Raw genomic sequence first — 21,451 nt, forward strand, 5'->3', positions numbered from 1 at the left:
CTAGTTTACAGCAGGTTAAATCATTTCAAGGAAAGCCCAGTAAACACTCCTCAAGAGTGTCAGCACAAGGAATGGACATGTTATTGATGTGCTGTAAGCTGAGCCAACAAAAGTTTGCAATAATTACAAATATTTTAGTCTCGTTTTCTTTAAGAATCAGTATAAACATGGCTACTCTGGGTCTAAATTAATAAGAACAATACAAAATGGATTCAAAGTACGAAATACATTGAGACTTGGAGAGGTGTCTGGAACCACATAGTTTCATTTGATTAAAGCGTCTATGCCTGGATTTCAGGCAGGATCCCCCCCACTTTTCAATGCTGAGGTGCTATTGCAATACAGTTGGAGAGCCTCTGCTATGTGAGTTTAGTAGGAACACCAGGTGGGCTGAGGTGTGAATGGGAATTTGGATTGAGGAGGGAGGCATGCTAGGCTAGTCCATGCAGGTGTGCAAAGCCACTATGCTAGGGTGACATACACATCTGTGTAGAGTACAAATTTTCATTTGTTGCATCAGTTTGTATATATACATAATAGACGTTTGAGACTTGAAAAACTCTCTCGAACCATAGCGTTTCATTTGACATATTATATAGTTCAGCTTAAGAATTTCAGCAGGGTTTCGTAGATGACCTCCAATTTTAATGATGAATTTTATTCAATAATAGGCTGTAATAGCATGTAATATCAATTATTGTGATATGGCCATTTAAAAGTAATGTCAAATGAACAGTAGCACACAGTATGTTGAAATACCCAGTGCGTTCAAAAAGTTTTGCACAGTAGTCTCTAATTTTTTTTATTTTTGTTGGAGGAGAATGAAATTTTTTGTGAACGTACTTGGAACATTTAGCGATACATTGAGCCTACTCAGTGTAGCCTCCATCAGCTGTGACACATCTGGCCCAATGCTCTTTCCATGATGTAAATTCACTTTGGTAAAATTCTGGGGATTGACTTTTACACCATCGCTTGACACAGGGGAAATAAGGTCTTTCTCACTATTAAATGTTTTACCACGCAGGTGGGCCTTCAGATGACCAAAGAGGTAAAAATCAAATGGAGCTAAGACCGGACTGTAGGGAGGATGAGAAATAATTTTCCAACCCATTTTCCTGATTCTCGGCTGCATCATAAGGATTGTATGGTGTTTGGCATTGCCATGGTGTAGTCTGATGATCTGACCCGGAAGCTGCAGTGTGTGGATCTTGATGGCACGTCGAAGCTTGTCCAATGACAAAAAGTGACGGTCCCGGTTAATTCTGGAACCAGGTTCCAATATGTCAATGAAAATGACACCACACTGATGCAAGAAGAAGGAGGCCATTACCTTTCAGCCTGCTGTTTGTGAAAGTCTTGGTTTCTTCTTCCGAGGGGACCCTGGATGACACCACTCCATGGATTGGGTTTTGCTCTCAGGTTTGGACAGAAACAACCATGTTTCATCATGGGTAATGACGCCGTCAAAACACTGTTTCCACTCTTCAGTAAAGGTGTATAGGTCATGAGACCCTCGCACACATTCTTCCTCACTGTTTTCGTTTCTCTTGTCAATAAACTAGGCACCCAATATGCACAGATTTTTCTGTATCCTAGTGATCGTACCAGTGATACCACACTACCCAATGCCAAACGAGTCATTTCAGCAAGCTATCATGTCGTCACACATCTGTCATTTTGGATGATTTGATCAATGGTCTCCTTAATCACACTACTCACTGCTGTCGATGGTCTACCGCATTGTGGATTGTCCAGTAGAAAGAATTCACCTACTTTAAACCTCTGCAACCAGTGCTGGATACTGTTGCCAACCACTGTGTCCTCCCCATAAACAGGGAGCAATTTCCTGTGAATCGATGTGGCAACCTGACATCTACTTCACGGTCCATTATGGCTCACCTGTATTAGGGTGTATACATGGACAAGGAAAAACAATTCCCGGATTTCCCGGTTAAAAATCCGCTTTCTCCCGGGTGAAAATACATTTTTCCTGTGTTAAGTGACAGTATACTCTTCCTCTTTCCAAAGCAGTGAAATCGAGATTGCGATGCGCTTTTGTAAGCCAGACACATCTCATGTCACGTGATCTCGCCAGCTGATGACAGCGTAAGACACGTGATGCAGTCAGTCAATAGCAAGATCACTCTTAAGTAGCGCGAACACACAAGTAAGGAAAGTTAATGGTTTACATTGATATACATAGCATTCACATAAGAAGATTAATAAGCTGGAAGAGAAGCTAAGCTTCGACATATAATGTTGATCTTTTTCGCTCATGTTACACTTTAAGATACATCACACAAATGTACCAGTAAATTCTTAATAAAGATGTAAATGTCTGATCTTCTGGGCTCGAAATTCTTCTAAATGGTCGTCTAAAAGAGTTGATTTTTAAACGAGAGTCAAACGCTTTGTGATTTAAGAAATTCATCGTACATTCTCGCACACAGTTCATCTTGCGTAAACGGAAATTTACTTTGAATGTAATGCTTTTCAAACCACCAGTCGCAACATTTTCCCGCGACCTCTTAGAAATGTGTTCGTTTCAGCAGTTGCCAGAGAGCGCCAGATAATGGGCGTCACCGCGTTTGCGCAGCTACGATGACCAGGAAACCCGATGTTCCTACGTGTAAAACATTAAAAGATCTCACATTATGACATAAAAGAAACAAGACATCAGAGGACACTTCAAGAGCATCGGAATTTCGTGAACCATACTAAAATGCATAATTCGGCTTAAAGTGCACATTCGTATGCACAGATTAGGATGTAAATTTTTTTGAGTACCAGTACTGTATTATCTCATGTTTGGTTCTTTATTATGGAATAATACCACACGTGCACTTGAAATGCAGCGAACAGTTGAAACTAGCCAACAGTGTGAAATTAAACACTTTGTTTCAAATAAATTGACTGCCTCGGCGGAAAAGATTTAATAAAAGCCAAATCTCTTTAGCAAACCGACAAAAATAACTTCATTGTTCTGTAAGGCGATTAATACTTGACTGTCAGAAAGGTGGAGATAAAATCTGAAACTAACAACATATTTTAGCCTTCCGTAATTATGCGAACGTATTTTAATTCATTTGCTAGCTCCCGGCCAAAAAAATCCGTTTTGTTTTCATTTAACGTGAGAACAAGAAACAAGGAGGAAACAAAAAAAAATCACTGCACGTAAACACAGGTCACGTGGAGATGACCCTCCTCCCCACAACAACTCAGACTGCTCTGTGCATCATCCACGGATCTACGATATTTCCGAACCGGAACAATACTAGATAGTGGCAGCCAGCCACATTTCTGTAACCAGAAGCAACTGTGCACAACCAACAGTCCGCCCGCAACTGCTCAAACGAATCTAATTTAAACAGTTGTCACGTCACGCTCATCGGAGGCAATTTGTTGGTAAGAAGCATTGCATAGTGTTTCTAAATAAAGCCTTTGACACACTTTGCTGTTGGCAGACGCTCGTCTGAGCACTGTGTTTTGTTGTATCTGGCACTCGTCTGAGCACTGTGTTTTGTTGTTGTACATGGCGCATTTCCTTTGCAACTTAAATTTCATTTCCGTTTTCTTTTCTTCTCTCGTTCCATGTTTTGTTGCTCCAAAATTATTCTGCAGTAGTGGGATGCATTAATATCCTTTGTTAGAGTATCGGTTCTTACGAGCCAAAAATCACAAAATTTAACTGAAAACTACAACAATGAAAAATTCCCGGAATTCTAAACAATTCCCGGGCTTTTCCCGGTTTTCTGCCGGATGAATAAATTCCCGGGTTTTCCCTGGATCTCCCAGTTGTCCCGGGTCGTATACACCCTGTGTAAATAATAAAAAATACTTTTATATACCAACTTATAGCTAAATGTTCCAAATATGTTCACAAAAATTTCATTCTCCTCCTAAATAAAAAAAAAAAAAAAAAAAAAAAAAAAAACCACGACTGTGCAAAACGTTTTGAACGTCCCTTGTAACTGAATAAAACTGTTGTATTTTACATAAAAATGTAAATAGTAGGGAATTAATACACCAAGACTTTTGTATTCAGATAAGTTGCTATTTAAGCATGCCCTATTAATAAATTTCAAAATGTATATCTATTTCAAATGAATATCAATCATGTTTGAAAGTGAATAAATCCTACTGTGTGTTTATATGGCTGAAGTCAAGACTACTTCAGTCTGCACAGAAGCAGGTTGTGAGGAGTTTTAGAGACTTCTATAGATGCTTCATGGGATACACAGCAGCTGATGACAGTTGGGTACATAATTACAACCCTGAAATGGAATGGGCAAGTAAAGTCAGTAAATCATGTAGTTTGGTGACATCATTTGTGTCCATTGTCATTCATTCTGGGTGGAATGTAATTGTGATAGTTTTTTATTCTCCCCTTTAATAGTAAATTTAGACTGTTATTATCAATGTTAAAAATTGTGGCACAGTCAATCAAAAGGTGCAGAATTGTACCAAGCGCCTTGGAGTTCATGCCAGAATAAACTATAGCCTTGCTCTACCATCACTGTTACACACTTTTGACCAAACTTAACACAGTGTGCATCATACTTTCTACACAGCCCAAATCCTGCATTTAACTTTTTTTTTTCTTTTTTCTCTCTTTTTTTTTAAAGCACTCTTAGTATTAGCATATAGCGGTCAAAGAAGATTATTCATGAGGATGGCCTGTCTTGCCTCCCTGCATAAGCACAGATATTAAACTTCAACAGTTCATATCCAGTTAACAATTACCTGTTTCCCTTGCTCGCCTACTGTACTCAACAAATACCGTTTTGCTTCAGACAATCCTGATCGTGCCTTATTGTTGTTTTGTTCAACAGGAGGAAATGCTTCGAGGTAGGATTCCAATTTTCCTTCACCGATGAGGAAGTGAGCCAGACATTCTGAAACAGCAAGAAGAACACCACGTGAAAAAATGAATGGAATGAACACATTCGATGGTGCAAAGCATTTTCTCATGCTGTAAAAAAAATAACAAAATGAAATGTGATAATTAATGTCAATTAACAACTGTAACAACAGAAACATGATAAAGACAATGAGCAGACTAAAGGCTTAGCAGTACTGAAGGATACACATTCCACAAAAGAACAACATTATCTCTTCATATGAATCTCCATTGCAGATTAAAATTCTGTGGTAGATTAAGACTGGCTGGAAAGTTGTGTGCCACAGGCTCTTACCTGACTTAACTGAACTATCAACATACCCATCTTCAATTCTGTCAGAACTTTCAAACTCTACAGAAGTGTCTTCTTTTGTGGCTTATGTAAAAGACTCCTCAAACCAATGATAATAATTTGTTGTGCACAACCTTAATTTATAAACTTCAAGCAACTCATGTAACATAAAAGTCCATGTGCATACTTCATATTTCACACACCACAGATCCAACATCATGTACTATATTCACTAGTATATCTTACGAATCTCAGGGCACTTGTGCGATATCGGTAAATTTACGTATTCTGCCACTCAAATCTCCAATCAACACCAATTTTCCTGCTAATGTCACTTCAATATTAAATGTTACATTCCTAACACATTTAATCTCCTCAGGAGCTCCAAGCCACAGGTGAAACCACAGCTCTTATCATAATATATGACACTTGTTTCCAGGCAAGTGTGTTCATCAAAACGGCACAACACACTGTGACTGTCACTCCCGTCATCTTCTGGTGAAGGCACCTTGGTTGTAATTATATAGGTGCTGCAGCACAGTGGGCCACCCAGTTTGCTCACATGGGGTACCTGGGAGTGAGGGGAAGGGCTGCATTCGAGTGCCTCCAGCTTGCATGCCAAATGAATGTCTCATCTGGGAGCCGTCTCAGTGTATTACGGTCTGTAACAGGCCACAAGCAGAACCTGGTAGCTAACATCTCTGTTTACAAGGTCCTCATTAGTCATAATGTCAATGACTTCATTACACTGTCCCAAAAGCCAATGGCCCTGCACAGGACTTTTACATTCATAATCAAACATACGGGTTTCACCCAGCTGCGCTCAGCAACCTCTGCCTGATGTGCCACAAGCCCACACACACACACACACACACACACACACACACACACACACACACTCTGAATGCTACAGAACCAGTCATATGCAGTCTCACTGTACCCTTGGCTGAGCCAACTTGATTTTTAATCTCCTATAGTGGTTGAAAGATTGTTTTATCATCATATCTCTTAATGATCCTAGCAATCTTTGCTGACAGTCTTACACATGGCAGACATGCCAGTCATTTGTTCTCTTCCTGCATTATTTCAGAGCTGCACATTGTATACATTGCCTTTTTAATCTGTATGTCACTGCTGACATTCCTCAGTCTTCCATCTTGTTTCTTCCATACCTAAACATCCAAGAATGAGAGCCAACCATTTTTCTCTTCCTCCATGGTGAATGTTATGTTCTTGTGGACAACTCTGACATGTCAAGAAATTTGTCGAGGACTTTCCTGGCATATGGTTACACAATGAAGGAATCACCTAGATATTAGTAGAAGTATTTTGGTTTGAAGTGTGTGGTCTTTATAGCAATTTCTTCAAATAATTTGTACATGCATAAATTGGCTATTCCAGGTGCCAGGGGAGACCCCATAGCCACACCACAACACTGTCCACCTGCTCATAAAAATATCTGCGACACAAAGTGGTCGTGAGGGTGTGTTAGAAAAGCCTTGTCATCTGAGGCGCCAAAAGTTGTCACCAAAAAATTAAATATAAGTATTCAAGGATCTTACGAAGGATGTAACATCAGCCATGATGACAGAGACTGTTGCTCTTCTGAAGAACTCTGACTTGCACTACAACCTAAGCCACCAGCAACTTCTCATTTTTAAGCATTTCCAAAAGTGCGTAAGCAAGGAATGCCCTTACATCCAATAGTAAACACCATCAGCACACTGATGTATAGCCTGGCCAAATATCTGACAACTGAGTTTGTGAAATTTTGGAAGAGTATTTGACTTGAAAATGATTGGCGAGGTTTGATGTAATGTCATTTTTCACCCGAATGCCTTGAAATATTCACTGGCATTGCTGAAGCAACATTTCAATTCACAGATGGTGAGACTTTTCCAACACACTCTCACTACCATTTACTTTCTGTGTAGCAGGCATTTTTATGAGTGGGTGGATGGTGTGGCTGCAGAGTCTTCCTGTTACCAGAAACAGTTAATCTATAAATGGAAAATTTTGAGGAAATTGCTATAGAGACTACATGCCTCAAACCAAAACACTTTTACAGAGCTCTGGATGAAACTTTCATTGTGTGATCACTTGGCAGTAAAAAATCAATGAAATTCCTGGAGAACACCATCCACCAGAACATAAAATTCATCATGAAGGTGGAGAAACACACCTGTCTCCCATTCATGAACATTTGGGTGTTGCAGAAGCAAGATTGCGTGTTAGTTCACTGTGTAGAGGAAATCTATGCACACTGACATGTATTTGCCTTATCTGGCTGCCAGCACCCAGCCCATTGCAGCACTGTTCTGAGGACTCACGTACGGCGTTCATTCTGTAAGTGACCTGGAAAGTGTATCAACCGAAATGAAACACTTGACGGATATCTTCCACATGAACAGCTACAGTGACATAATTTACTACATGTAGCTCACAAATAATTCAGGAAGAAAATGACTAGTGTTTTTACCATAAACAAAACCAACAGCAAAGATCACAAGCATCTGTAAAACAATCATTTGACCACCACAGAAGACTGAACATCGAGTGCGGTACATCTGACAGACACAATCCTGCATCACTGTTTGGAGCACACCAGGCAGGTTAGCCTGGAGCAGGGAGATAATTTTGTGGCCACACAGCACAGCTTGGAAGAAATCCATGTGGCTGAATATGATGCCATGCAGAGCCATTGGATTATGAGACGCTGTAATAAAGGAAGCCATCGAAATTAGGACAGGAACATCCTACATCCTCATGTGCCATACTTCAGAATGAAAGGTCTCATTGTAACGCACACTGACTGACTTAGCTGGAGGCTGTGCACTCACTCACTCACTCTATACACATTTGCATCCATTGTCACTGTCACAGTCCTTGGTATTTTAAGAGGCATTTCGAACTAGTTTTGCTTCCTGGTGCCACACTTGTTGCGAATTTCTTGGTGTACTTTGCTGTCAGAAATTCAGAAATCTGCACGTTCAGTGGCAGTCTCCTGTTGGTCACAGTATTTTGGTGTCAATCTCCTCTTTCTTAAAGCTGATAGTGTGACCACTGCCTGCAGCGCATCCAGGCTAAATATGATGCTCTCTGACTATCAAATTGTCTTATTTGTGTATGCCACACATGGTCAGTGTGGCATTTCTCCCCTGCTTTGATGAACTCATGTCACGGGACAATTGGAGGTGATTTTGTACATTCCTAAGTTCCAGAAACCAAGACAGTGTTTTGCATAGTCTAACTGAGATAAATTTTGGTGGGCCTGTGGAATCTGCATCACACCATGGGATGGTGCTTTTAGGGAGCTTATTATCATGGTTATAACTGCCGCCGCTGGATATGAAAGTATGCATTGTGTAAACTGAGCAACAAAATCTTTCCTTACAATCAATGTTAGATGCTTTCTTCTGAGAATGTGTCACAGTGTCAACATTTGGGAGAAAAGGCATCAGAACTGGGACAAGAGCCAACTCCCGCAAGCCCCACCAATGGCACCACTGCCCAACTCCATACTGTACAATGTTTCACTGATCTCAACCTTCTCTGTTATCAATGAGGAGTCCACATTTGTGGTATTACATATCAATACCACACCACAGTGTATCAAGATTGGTAAGAGAATGGCAAGTTCTTTTTTTTCGACACAGATAGCAGTTGTTCAGGATCGGGTAGAGCCACAGGCGCATGCCCACTAAGCCACACCTCCAGTGCCTCTGTACCACATGTGTCTTCTGCAACTGCAATATAAGGCTGCCAGCAGCAGCCACTCAGTCCACTTGCACTTGGAGCCACTACACTACAACACCTTCATTTGTGCTTCATCCTTTGTGAAATCGTGACAGTTGGACTCTTGTTTCTTGCTGCATTATTTGTAACTAGTCTTTGTAAGCTTTGAGAAATACAAATTAAGTAAATGTTCTGTTTGTTGTGTCGCCTCGTTTTCTCCTTCTGATCAGCTTTCCTGCAATGACAGTTACTGCAGCCCCCTATAGCCCACCTCTCTTTGCCACTGTGTACAAAGTTCTAAAAAACAAAATTGAATGGTGAATGACATTAGAGATGGATTAGTTACATCTTTGAAGCAGACAAAAATGGCTCTGAGCACTATGGGACTCAACTGCTGAGGTCATTAGTCCCCTAGAACTTAGAACTAGTTAAACCTAACTAACCTAAGGACATCACACACATCCACGCCCGAGGCAGGATTCGAACCTGCGACCGTAGCGGTCTCGCGGTTCCAGACGGCAGCGCCAGAACCGTGCGGCCACTTCGGCCGGCTGAAGCAGACAAGGAAAGTCTTTGTATGGATGTTATCTCATATGTGTTACAGTCTAAAGTCAAGAGCCAGCATGCAAGTCGAGAACGACAGGGAAGAGAAGGATGGAAGAAGAAGTCAGCCAATCGCACTCTGACTGGACCTCCCTCCAGGATGACAACACAACAGCAGCGGCCCCTACGTGAAGAGGACATAAGCGCCGCAACTGAATGGTGATGCCCAGTTCAATAGCAGCGACAACACTAGATACTTGCCTTGTACTCTCTATGTAGCACAGACTTGGAATTGTCTATACTGAAGAAGCTTGATTATGTTGTATGTTGCCCTTTGCTTGTGACAAATCTGTGTAATTGCTAAAGTTAAGTACTGTAAATTTTCTTTTTGTAACAAAACTCATTAATATGATTTGCCTGGTTGGTTGTCTAGCAAACTGAGAATGCAGGCTTCCTAGACACCACGTATCTGGCGACGAGAAGGTGAACAAACACCAACATGGCAACCTGTTCACGTTTCACACCCAGGGCCTGGCTGCCACAATTTTGTTTTGTCATGGGCTTTTGTTTTGTCATGGGCTTTTGTTTTGCTGGCACCTTAATTCTATCTTGTCTTTTTTTTGCAGGGGTGTGTTTTATGTTTGAAGTGTCTCTTACAGTGCTTTTCCTATTCAGTGTTTTCAGGTGGGCATTGCAGAAATTTTCTTTGCTTGTGCGCTTATTTTTATTGCTTGCCTTGTCTATTTATTGCATTTGCCTATTTCAAAATGATTAGCAACCCACATCTCCCATCCCCTGCTCAGGTGCCTCAGCTGCAAGCGATAGATGCAATACAGCTAACACAGATGTTTCAGTTTCAGACGCAGCAGATCTCAACTCTACTAAACACAATACAGCTGCACGCCCAACAAAACAGTGAGCTATACCTGTAGCTCCAAGTGCTATACCACCCTTTCGTCAGCTTAACAAAAAAGAAGAGGAAAGGCTCGAGTGGTTGCAATAGTATGGGGTCCACATTTTTGCTCACAAAGTATCAGGTACTGTGAAACTACATTACTTTTTGTCAATGGTAGGAAGTTCCATCTTTCATCTCATTCAGAAATTGTTCCCTAACGCCACTCCAAGTGAACTTTCCTATGATCAGGTTGTAGATTCTCTATTATAACCAACAAGTGAATAAGGTGACAGCTAGGTACCAATTCTTTCATTGCAAGAAAAGGTTGGACCAAACTTATCGCGAGTGGGTAACAGATTTGCAGGGTATGATGAGGAACTGCAAATTCAAATGTGCTTGTGGTGCTTTATATTCAGGCGTTATGTGGTATGATGCAATCATGTACAATGTAACTGATGTAAAACTTAGAGAATCAATTTTGAAACAGTAAGATCCATCATTTCAGCACGTAGTGCAAATTCTGGATCAGTATGATTCAGGTGCCGCAGCGGCCAATAAATTTGAGCAGCCACCAATTTGTCAGGTTGAGACGTCCCTTGCTTGCTACCGGCCCAGTAGGCGCAACAGTACACGTGCACCATGCTGCGTAAACAGTTCTCTAAAGCAGGCAAACAGAATTAAGTCCTGCACTCAGTGCTATTCATGGCACAAACGCCAGTGTTACACTTGTGGCAAGAAAAGTCACGTACAATCCATATGTTTGCAATGGAACAAACATAAGAATTCTGCCCACTTGCAAAAATCTAGTCACAAGGGCCGCATAATCAATGCAGTGCATTCAAAGCCTGTTGCAGGTATTAGTAGAACTAGCATGCAAACAGTTTCTTCAGTGCTATGCCAGTCCAACAAACTTTTTGTTCATTTGCATATTAGTTGGAGAACGTGTGAAATTTCAGTTGGACACGGGTGCCTCTGTTACACTGCTGAATCGTAACACATATGAACTGTCAGGCTTCCCACACCTGTCTAAAACTAGCACACACATGACAGCTTGTAATCGACAAGACATGCCCAATTTTGGAAAATGTACTTTGCCTGCCATGTATCACTCGCATACGCAAACTGTGACTTCCACTGTGCTACAATCACACGACTGTGAGAAGATACTTGGCCTTGATTTGTTTGGCTTTCAAATTCAGGACAATGTGTTGTCAGTGACTGCATTCAATGACAAAGACAGTGCAACTAGCTTGTGGGCAAGGCTAACAGTTTTTTTCCACACATTCTGCTGCATCTTCTTGTCCCATTGATGCTCAGAATTCTGAATTGCTTCAGTCCTTTCCTCTGCATTATAGGAAAGTTGCACATGCCACATAAGCTGATTCCAATTTCAACATTTTACTCAAATGCATTCACACATCTTTGCCTCACTCATTGCATAGCATAAAGAACTCTGTAGTGTGCCGATACTTTGTACATCAGCATAGCCTCGCTATACAGCGAGGAGTGATTCTTGTTCAAAATGACAGTGGACAGCCAGGTGTGTTGGTCCCCAAAGCTTTGCAAAAATAAGTGTTGCAGTTACTCCACCAAGGACACTGGGGAATTGTTTGTAGGGAACAGAAAGCATGTCAACACTGTCCTCTAATTTTTGCCTCAAAAGTTTGCCTGAAATCATAGTGTCGGAAAACGGCCCTCAGTTCATGTCAAATGAATTTGACACATTCTGTGATCACAACGGCATACACCATTTAACTAGTGCACTGTTCCATCCACAGTCAAATGGCGAAGGGGAACGTTTTGTCAGAACCTTCAAGCAGCAGATGGCCAAACTTCATACCACACACACCAGGGATCAAGCATTGCAACTGTTTCTCACCTCTTATCGTTTGCATCCATGAGATGGACCATCACCAGCGGAATTGTTTCATGGCTGCCATCATCAGACACTGCTCCACCCTCCTCAGTAACCGGCATCAAAGGAAGGCCGCAAATATCGCTCTGCACCACATGATATTGTGTTTTTCACAGTTTTTAGTGGTAGCAGATGGTGGGCACAAGGCAAGATACTTTGTTGACTTGGTGCATGTGTGTATCTCATTTCAGGCCCAGACAGATTGCAGTGCTGACATCACCATCAAATTCACCACTGTCATGTGCACGGCGATCCTTCCGTATCTCTTCCCCAAGGTCCATGGATCCTGAGGGCAAAGCGGTCACAGCAGCTGCCAGAGGGTATCATCACAACACCGCTGAACGACCCCATGCAAACAGAGCCTTCACCTCCTCTTGTCCTACTGATTGAGCTGGACCCACCCACGCTGCAGCAGCCAACACCTTCTAAATATTTGTATGGGCCTCAGGAGGTGGACGTGTATGCCTCTGGGCATTTTCCGGGGACGTTACCACCACAGCAAAGGCTGGATGGCAGGGCACGACCGGAAGTCTGATGTCCCTTGCAGCCACAGCTTCCAGTCCACCAGAGCATCCACACTCTTGTCTCCACTCCCGTTGTCATGCCCCATATACAATGACGGTCTGTTGCTTTTGGGAGGGAGAGGAGGAATGTTATGTGTAAAGTCAAAATGCCGGCACGCCAATTGGGAACGACAGGGAAGAGAAGGCTGTGATAAGAAGTCAGTCAATTGCACACTGACTGGACCCCCTTCCAGGATAATGTGACAGCAGCAGCCCCTATGTGAAGAGGACATAAGCGTAGCAACCAATTTGCAATGCCCAGTTCAATAGCGGAGTCAACGCTAGATACTTCACTTGTACACTAAGTAGCACAGACTTGGGATTGTCTATGCTGAAGAAACTTCATTATTTTGTACGTCGCCCTTTGTTTGTGACACATCTGTGTAACTGCGAAAGTTAAGTATAGTAAATTTTCTTTTTGTAATGAAACTCATTAATATGATTTGCTTGAATGTTTGTCTAGCGAACTGAGAATGGTGGGCTTCCTAGACCCGACAATATGTTTCACCGGCATCAGTATCACATGTAACTCTGCATCAAAGAAGATGAATTCTGCTGGTACTCAAATCCTTAGGTAGGTTTTTCGGAAAGGACTCAACAGCCGTAAGCTTCTGTATTGTTATGGTGTTACTTTAAAATACAATGAAATGTATGGTGATACATTCAGTTGGCAGTACCAATTTGCCTGCTAAAAATAGAAATTTATCACAGATCTTCCTAAAATGAAACAGTTTCTATGTTGTCCCCTGTTAGATGATGTCCAGTAATGTGGATGATTGTAACTTTTGGGTAACTTTGAAGGCAAGTTACATGGTCAGGATCTGCTGTCTGATAGCACGTGGTGACCCACTAGTTTGGACACAGGGGGGCTCACTATTAGCCCTTGCTGTCAGTCAGAGAGTCACATGGTGTATTTCATCTAGCATCTTAAGTTACAAATTTAAAGGCTAAACCATGAATCGCACACTCAGAGTCTAGATGGGGCATTAAGAATGCTTTATAGGATTATTGTAGAAAGGACCTATCTGCAGCCTAGACCTAATTAAAACATTAAAATGTCTAATGCTTTAAGTGATCGTTCTTTAATGTTCTGCAAGTGTGGTAGCCACCACAATCTTTGACCAAATATGAAATCTAAGTTACTAAACTTGCAAAAGTGAATAATGGTGTCATTAAGGGGCAATTTTGATTGACTAAATTGCAATTGACATTAATGCACACAGTTTTATCTCTTGAAAGCTTAAAATTTGTCTTGGGACCAACTGTCTAGCATAAACTGTAATATCAGTTGTGGATGTAAGATAGGCGGTTGAGGATGAGAAAGTAACATCTTTATTATTTAGTGACTATCCTGGAACACAGTGAAAGTTGTGGATTGCCTCTCTACCAGCTTCCAGGGGCAACAAAAATTTGATTTTCAACATTTCATGTAGTTACTGATAGCATTTAAAAATTTAAAATGTCATAATCTAATTATTAAGAGGTATAATCTCATGTTAAAAGATTAACACAAAAAGATAAGTAGTACAGTTAGAAACTGTGTGTCTGTATTGCGGCAGGGTAACTGATAGCGTGCAAATACACTGACTTTATTCATCCACTATCTGAGAATGAGTGCACTTAACGACTCGCATCAAACTTTACACACAATTTCAAGCTTTTCCGAAACTTTTCTCGCCAACATTCCCCACAAAATGATGAAAGGATAAAAGTTTGTCACTTACCACATTTTCACTGTTCATACAGTAAAAAATTTAGCATCATGCATGATGTTTTCATTTATTACTTCTATAACTAGTGACTCTATATACAACACAATTTTCAGACAGTATCGACATACACCATTGAATAAAGCTGCCAAATTATGTCATCGTACCACATATAGTAAAAAAAAAAAAAATGAAATCATCATATGGCATTGATGGCCAGAAGTCCCCACCTGGGGACATTCAGCCGCAGAGTTGCAAGTCTTTTCAGTTGATGCTACAATGGGTGACTTGCATATTGATGTTGATGTTGATGTTGATGTTGATGATGATGATAACACAACAATCAGTCCCTGAGCGGAGAAAATATTCAATCCTGCTGGGAATCTAACACAGGCCTGCTGCATGGCAGTCAGACGTGCTCTGAGGCGGCAGACACCATATATAGTTCAGGAGATATGACATCTATCACCGAGATGTGTGGAAAAACTTGCTTATGCTAAAAATGGAGCACAGATTGCCCAGATTGCATTCATCCAATGTTTCATACTGAAAGCACTTAGTAACTTCCAACGAACTTGAAATTACACTTAAATCTTTTCTAAACTTTCTCTTGCTTACATGCTTAGCTTCAAAGATTAACACACTAACTCATTTGTAAAGTGATCAGATCATTTGAAGCCATTTTATACATGGGGGTTCAATTCTTTAAGGAATATGAGGTTTATTAGTATTTGACTAAGACATTTTCACTGTATTCAGCATGCTACTAGTTTCATTGTTATGACAATGGTGAAGACGATGATAAACTGCTCCCTTGGAGAACACCATTCTCTTATATGAGATTGCTTGAGTGCACAGAACCCGTTCAGTGACGGCATGACCACTCTGCTAGGAAAGACTGGGAAATGGCCGCCTTCCATTGAAAATCTAATTATGAATGCTTCCAAGATGCCAGTCATAGTTGGGAGTTATGCCAGGCCATTGCATGACCACTCCATGGTTCCTCATTCAGATTATCTCCTGAGCAGCACCAACGAAGCTTCCAACAGAGCTACTCAATAGTGTTCTCTATTCCTGTAACTCACCTCAGGGCTGTACAGTAACTTGTAATATTTTCTCTTCTTCTCTTTTTGTAACTATGCAGAATAAATAAGTTACTTCCAGCCTACATGACTGCTGTTATTTCTGTTTGCACATTCACATTTGCACATGTAAATACTTGAGCCTGCATAAGAAAGTAGTCTGTAGAATCATTTCCAGCAGGATGAGGATAGCTAAGGTGAACCAATATTTTATGAACCTGTTTTGGAAGCTCCTAAGGAGTTGTTCATTTAATGTCCCATCAACGATGAAGTCATTAGACACACGACTTTTTACATTCTTGGGATTGAATGTTCTTGTTCAGAAGGCTGACTGGCTTCAGAGAATTTAAGGACACAAAAGGGGTTTTCCTTTTGCAGGTGCAGCTGCAAGTAGATGCAATCATCATCAGCTGAAAATTGAGTGTGTGTCGAGGCCTTGCTTTTATTGAAAGATTTTTTACGAGTTGCAACAGATGCTGTGACTGTTGAAGATTACAACACCTGCAAAGCTTTCTTATGCTCATCTTTAGTTCCTGAAATTCTCTGCCCAAAGGGTAAATAAGGCAATACTGTAGCATCTAAACAGTTTGTATACTTTGCTGAACATGTAAACATTTCATTTTCTTTTTTGCTTTCTATCTGCATCTAGCACAAATAGCATCACCGTGACAAACAAAGCCGGCCACGGTAGCCGAGCGGTTCTAGGTGCTTCAGTCCAGAACCGCTCGACTGCTACGTTCGCAGGTTTGAATCCAGCCTCAGGCATGGATGTGTGTGATGTCCTTAGGTTAGTTAGGTTTAAGTAGGTCTAAGTTCTGGGGTCTGATGACCTCAGATGTTAAGTCTCGTAGCGCTCAGAGCCATCTGAACCATTTTTGTTACAAGCAAAAGTTTATGTCCAAACTTTTGGCATTTAAAACATCTTTAAGGTTTAGTATATAGTGTCTTACATAAAGGTAGATACGTACTCTCTGGTAACACAGGTGAGTTTAATGTTAAAAAAAATTCTGAAGTTTTTCCCTAGTGGAATACTAACTTTCTTCATGATGATCTTTACCTCTGTGCTGCCAACATTTGTCCATCCTTCCTGTAACTCTTTAGGATCAATTCCCATCATATTACAGCAAGTACTAGCCCTTCATGAAATTAAATGAGTTATAAATTTCAGTAACTATTGGGCAGTTGCCTTTTTTTTATCCTAGAAGCTGTTTACTCTTTTCATCAGGAGTTTGAAAAGCGACCAGAGTGTTGTTTCCCCAAGGCAATAAGGAAATAAATGTGCACCTGAACAGAGCCCTGCTTGTTTGGATATACCTCATACAAGAACTGTTATGCCAAGACACCTGCTGCATCCCACAGTTGCTGCTGGGGTGAATTTCCCAATGTTTGTAGCCCCAAAATTCTTTTTAAAAAAATTTATTGTTTATTATTTTGAAATGGCGGCCATATTTGTCCCAGGCCACATGCATTTCTTCATATTTGCAAGCATCTACATTTTTTTACAATTATTCCGTAGTGGATTGTCCTAAGCCTTTCAAATAAAATGCATTTAGCTCAACACACTCTGGGCTAGAAATTAACATCAGCCACAAATAAAAAAACTCAATTTTTGAACAGTAGTTTTCCAAAGAAAGATTAATTTCTCAGCTTTAATATTTTTTCTGCTATTACACTGTATAATATGGTTACTTTTTCTAGAGTATCAATGATGAGCATCTTACACTTTAAAAAATACATGATTCAAAAAAATGGATTTTTTAAATTTTTCCATTTTATGGCCTGCAGTATCTTTGTTGGGAGACAAATAAAAATCTGAAAATTTCACAGTTAATACACCTTTATGATATCAAACTCCAGTACAAATTTCAACTTCGAGATTCAGTTGGAAGTTATGGAAAAAATTACAAAGAAAAGTCAAAAATGGTTCAAATGGCTCTGAGCACTATGGGACTTAACTTCTGAGGTCATCAGTCCCCTAGAACTTAGAACTACTTAGACCTAAGGACGTCACACACATCCATGCCCAAGGCAGGATTTGAACAGCCGCGCGGTTCCAGATTGTAGCGCCTAGAACCGCTCGGCCACCCCGGTCAGCCAAACACAAGTCAAAAATATGTTTTTTAACATCTGCGATATCTAGGTTTATGTAATAAAATATTTTTATCAGTTATAGTATATAATTTAATCATATTGATGATTACTTAGTTTTTTATTGAAAATAAACCTACTAATTACATTATATTGTTCTCTTGTTATTTGTTTTTAGTACATTGCTCATTGAACATTTGAGAAATTTGTTCACTCACTTTGCGTATTAGATTATAAGTTTGCCCAGTCACAGTTGTAAATTCCATGGGAGACAGCTTCCTCAGTACATTTTTAAGTACCATCCAAACTTGATCATTCTCAATTTTTTTTAAAGATGTCCATGGTCCTGGAGGATGATCAAATGCAACATGTACATCTTGGTTTTGACAGTCAATATTATCAACTTCGCCAATCTACCACTGATCATCGTAAACACAAGCCACTATGTGTTTATTTTCAAGAACCAGTTGTACAATTTTTCCACACTGATGAAGTTCACTATTAGGCAAAGTTGATGTGATCTTACACTTCAGTAAGTTGTGTGAATGGGGTAGAAAACAATGAAAAGATCGAGTGCCTTTAATCTTCTGACAAGTGTTGTGCCTTTCCTTCAAGATACTATCACAGACTTCTTTGAATTGAATTTCCTCACATTATACAAAAACATAGGTAATGACTTTGATATCTTTTTTACAGGATTCAAACATTTCTAGAGGTGTTATCATATGATTGTCGTCGGTCTGCTGCAGACTTGCTTTTGTGATAGCTTGCTTTGTTGTACCCCCCAACACCATCACAAGCATTCTTCCCGTGGCATGAAGCAAAAAAGTGCCATTCTACATCAAACCCAAAATCTTGTTTATGAAAGGAGATGTTAATAAATTTTTTTTTTTTTGTTTTGTTTTTATATTGACTTGCTGCCAAATCCGAAAAGTAAATCAGTTCTTTAATGGAAGAGTGCTGCTGTTTAATGTAGTTTGTTAATTTTAGTTGAAAAACGTGCACTGCTTTAGTGTTGTGTTCAAGGTAGTCACTTATGACACAAAAGCTGTTGCTAATTAGTTTATCTTCATCTTTATAATAGAATACAAATGGATGAACTGTGGACTGCTTGTTTACCCAGTGGTGCCCTTGTACTTCATCTTGAGCAACAAAGGAATAATTTTCCGAAAAGTCAGCAAGAACTAAACATTCATCAGCCACCAAGGTTTGCTTTTTGTCTTTCAAAAATTTACTTTGAGCTTGTGCAATAAAATGATGCATTTACAGATTTTCAAGGTTAGCCACCAACACTTCATAAAACCATTCTCATGATTTTATGACTGTCACCATATCAGTTCTGCCTTATGTCACCCACTGTTTGTATTTTATTTTGTCAGCAACAAATCGCCTTTTTTGAATTCTTCAAACATGTCAAGTAAGACTTGTTTGCCTGGAAAATCTTCACATTTTCCCTTGATAATACAATTGTAACTGTCGATATTGCATACCATAACTTCCGAAAGGTCTTTATAGTCAACTCTAAAATTGTCCCCATCTATAATCAACTTTACGTTCTGCTGATACAAACACAAACATTATGGGTGCCAGATCCCCTGCAACAACACACCATCTTGGTCTCAACTCGCAAAACTTCTATGTTCCAATTTTAATGTCAGGATTTTCGTTTTTGAATTCAGGGCATAGTTCAGTAAAATTAAACAATATTAACCTTTTTTGTCTTTGAATCTTAGAACCATTTTCTTTCACAGAAACACAGTCTTTTTTGCCAGACATCAAATGACTGTTACTGTTATCGTCATAATACTTAGTAACTTTATTGATTGTGTTTTCATCTACCAAATTAGATCCACTTTTCTTTTGTAATGCTGGTAAAATTCCCTGTTCTTTTACTAATTGCCTTGTTAACTTAACAAGACGTTCTGACACATTAAATTCATCACTAATTTTTGCTCGACTCCAAGAATTCGGCAATAAACTGACAATCTTAATTTTATCCTCTTTGTTTGAAGTACTGCATTTAGTTTTTCTATCAAATCATCATATTCAGTTGGTGAAGTTTTAGAACTTCCATCTCTTTTAGTGCAAATTGTATTTTGAAATGAAACTTCCAAATTATTTTTGACTGTAGCTGCCACATTCTCAATTTTTGTGTTCAAGGCACTTGGTCTTTTATTTTGACTTAGTTTTCTAATTTTACTAGCAGGTTATACACCCAGGATTTCACAATTTCATTTCACGATACTTGCATGTTGATTTGACCTCTGGCCGACTCTTAAGTAAAACAACACTTTTTCTTCTTCACTGTAATCTTCGATTAAAGTAATGTCTTTAGGATATACTCCACACACACTTTTATGACATGTTTCGTTAATAACAACACCAACAGAACACTGAGACTCCATTTTTCAACTGTACACTTCAAGAACTTCTAGCTAAATAAGTGTGAGTAGACAACTGTTGGTGTAAGGGGGAAGATAACAATCAGATTTGTATAGACTTGCAGATGCAACTGTTAGCCTGCTGAAACAATTACCACTGCATTGTTTCAACAAATAATCATTAGCTAGTGTAATGTGGTGTGTTACATAATGCAATTGGTATACTTTATTTAATTAACCTACCAGATATCGCAGGTGTTGAAAGATGTATTTTTGACTCGTTTGTAATTTTTGTCCATAACTTCCAACTGAATTTCAAAGTTGACATTTATACTGAATTTTGCTATCATAAAGGTCTATTAACCGTGAAATTCAGATTTTTATTTGTTCCCCCAACAAAGATACTGTAGGCCACAAAATGGAAAAATTAAAAAATCCATTTTTTAAAATAATGTATTTTTTTAAGTGTAAGCTGTTCACCATTTATACTCTATAAAAAGTAGCTACTGTTCAAAAATTGAGGTTTTTTTAATTGGTGGCTGGTAACTTTGAACCATTAAAATATGTTAAAGAATACATTCAGCTAAGTGATACTGATGTTAATTTGTAGCCCAGGGCGTGTTGAACTAAACGCATTTTATCTAAAAGGCTAACGACAATCCACTACTGAATAATTGTAAAAAAATGTAGATGCTTGCAAATACGAAAAAACGCATGCGGCCTGGAACAAATATGGCCGCCATTTCAAAATAATAAACAATAATTTTTTTGAAAAAATATTTTTGTGACTACTAAACATTTAGGAATTCACCCAGTAAATATACAATTTTTCTGAGATGGTCAAGCAACCAGTGCTCGACCACTTGGTATGGATTGAGCCTATAGTAACAGAGACCAGATGGCACTGACCAGCCCATGGTTTTCAGAACATGGATTTGCCATGTTGCCATGCATGTACATTCCACAGTGTGTTTAGCCCAGACGATGAGGCGAGGGGGGACTAACATGAGGAAAAAGCTATTCACTCTTCCTGATACACAACCTATTTAGCTTCAACTATATGCCCTCCTGGTATGCAGCAACAAGTATACTCATTTCGACATAATTCAGGCATGAATTTTACAAATATCTCATTACCTTTCGCCGAATCTTTCCAATCAATCACAAAGTGAAATGCGACTTCCCATTACAAAATTCATATGGTTGTTGTACTTCATATTGTTCTGAATGGTTGTGCAGGTGCACTATTTTTGCCCACTTTGCAAGTTTCAGCAACTAAAGAGGTTTTCATTTACTTATGTACATTACTTTATATCAGAACCAATGAAAAGTATTCAAGTACTGC

General features: G+C 39.6%; 1 protein-coding gene across 1 annotated transcript in view; it reads right to left on the reverse strand.

Moving 5' to 3' along the window:
- The window catches only part of LOC126470017 (tetratricopeptide repeat protein 7B-like), a gene marked incomplete in the record, with an annotated part of 205,659 nt that overhangs the window by 142,470 nt on the left and 41,738 nt on the right, over positions 1–21,451 (reverse strand). The window contains 1 exon segment of the mRNA XM_050097494.1: positions 4,747–4,898. Within this exon segment, the coding sequence (XP_049953451.1) occupies positions 4,747–4,898 (152 nt within the window).

This window comes from Schistocerca serialis, chromosome 3, assembly GCF_023864345.2.
Source record: "Schistocerca serialis cubense isolate TAMUIC-IGC-003099 chromosome 3, iqSchSeri2.2, whole genome shotgun sequence".
Classification (NCBI taxonomy): domain Eukaryota; kingdom Metazoa; phylum Arthropoda; class Insecta; order Orthoptera; family Acrididae; genus Schistocerca; species Schistocerca serialis.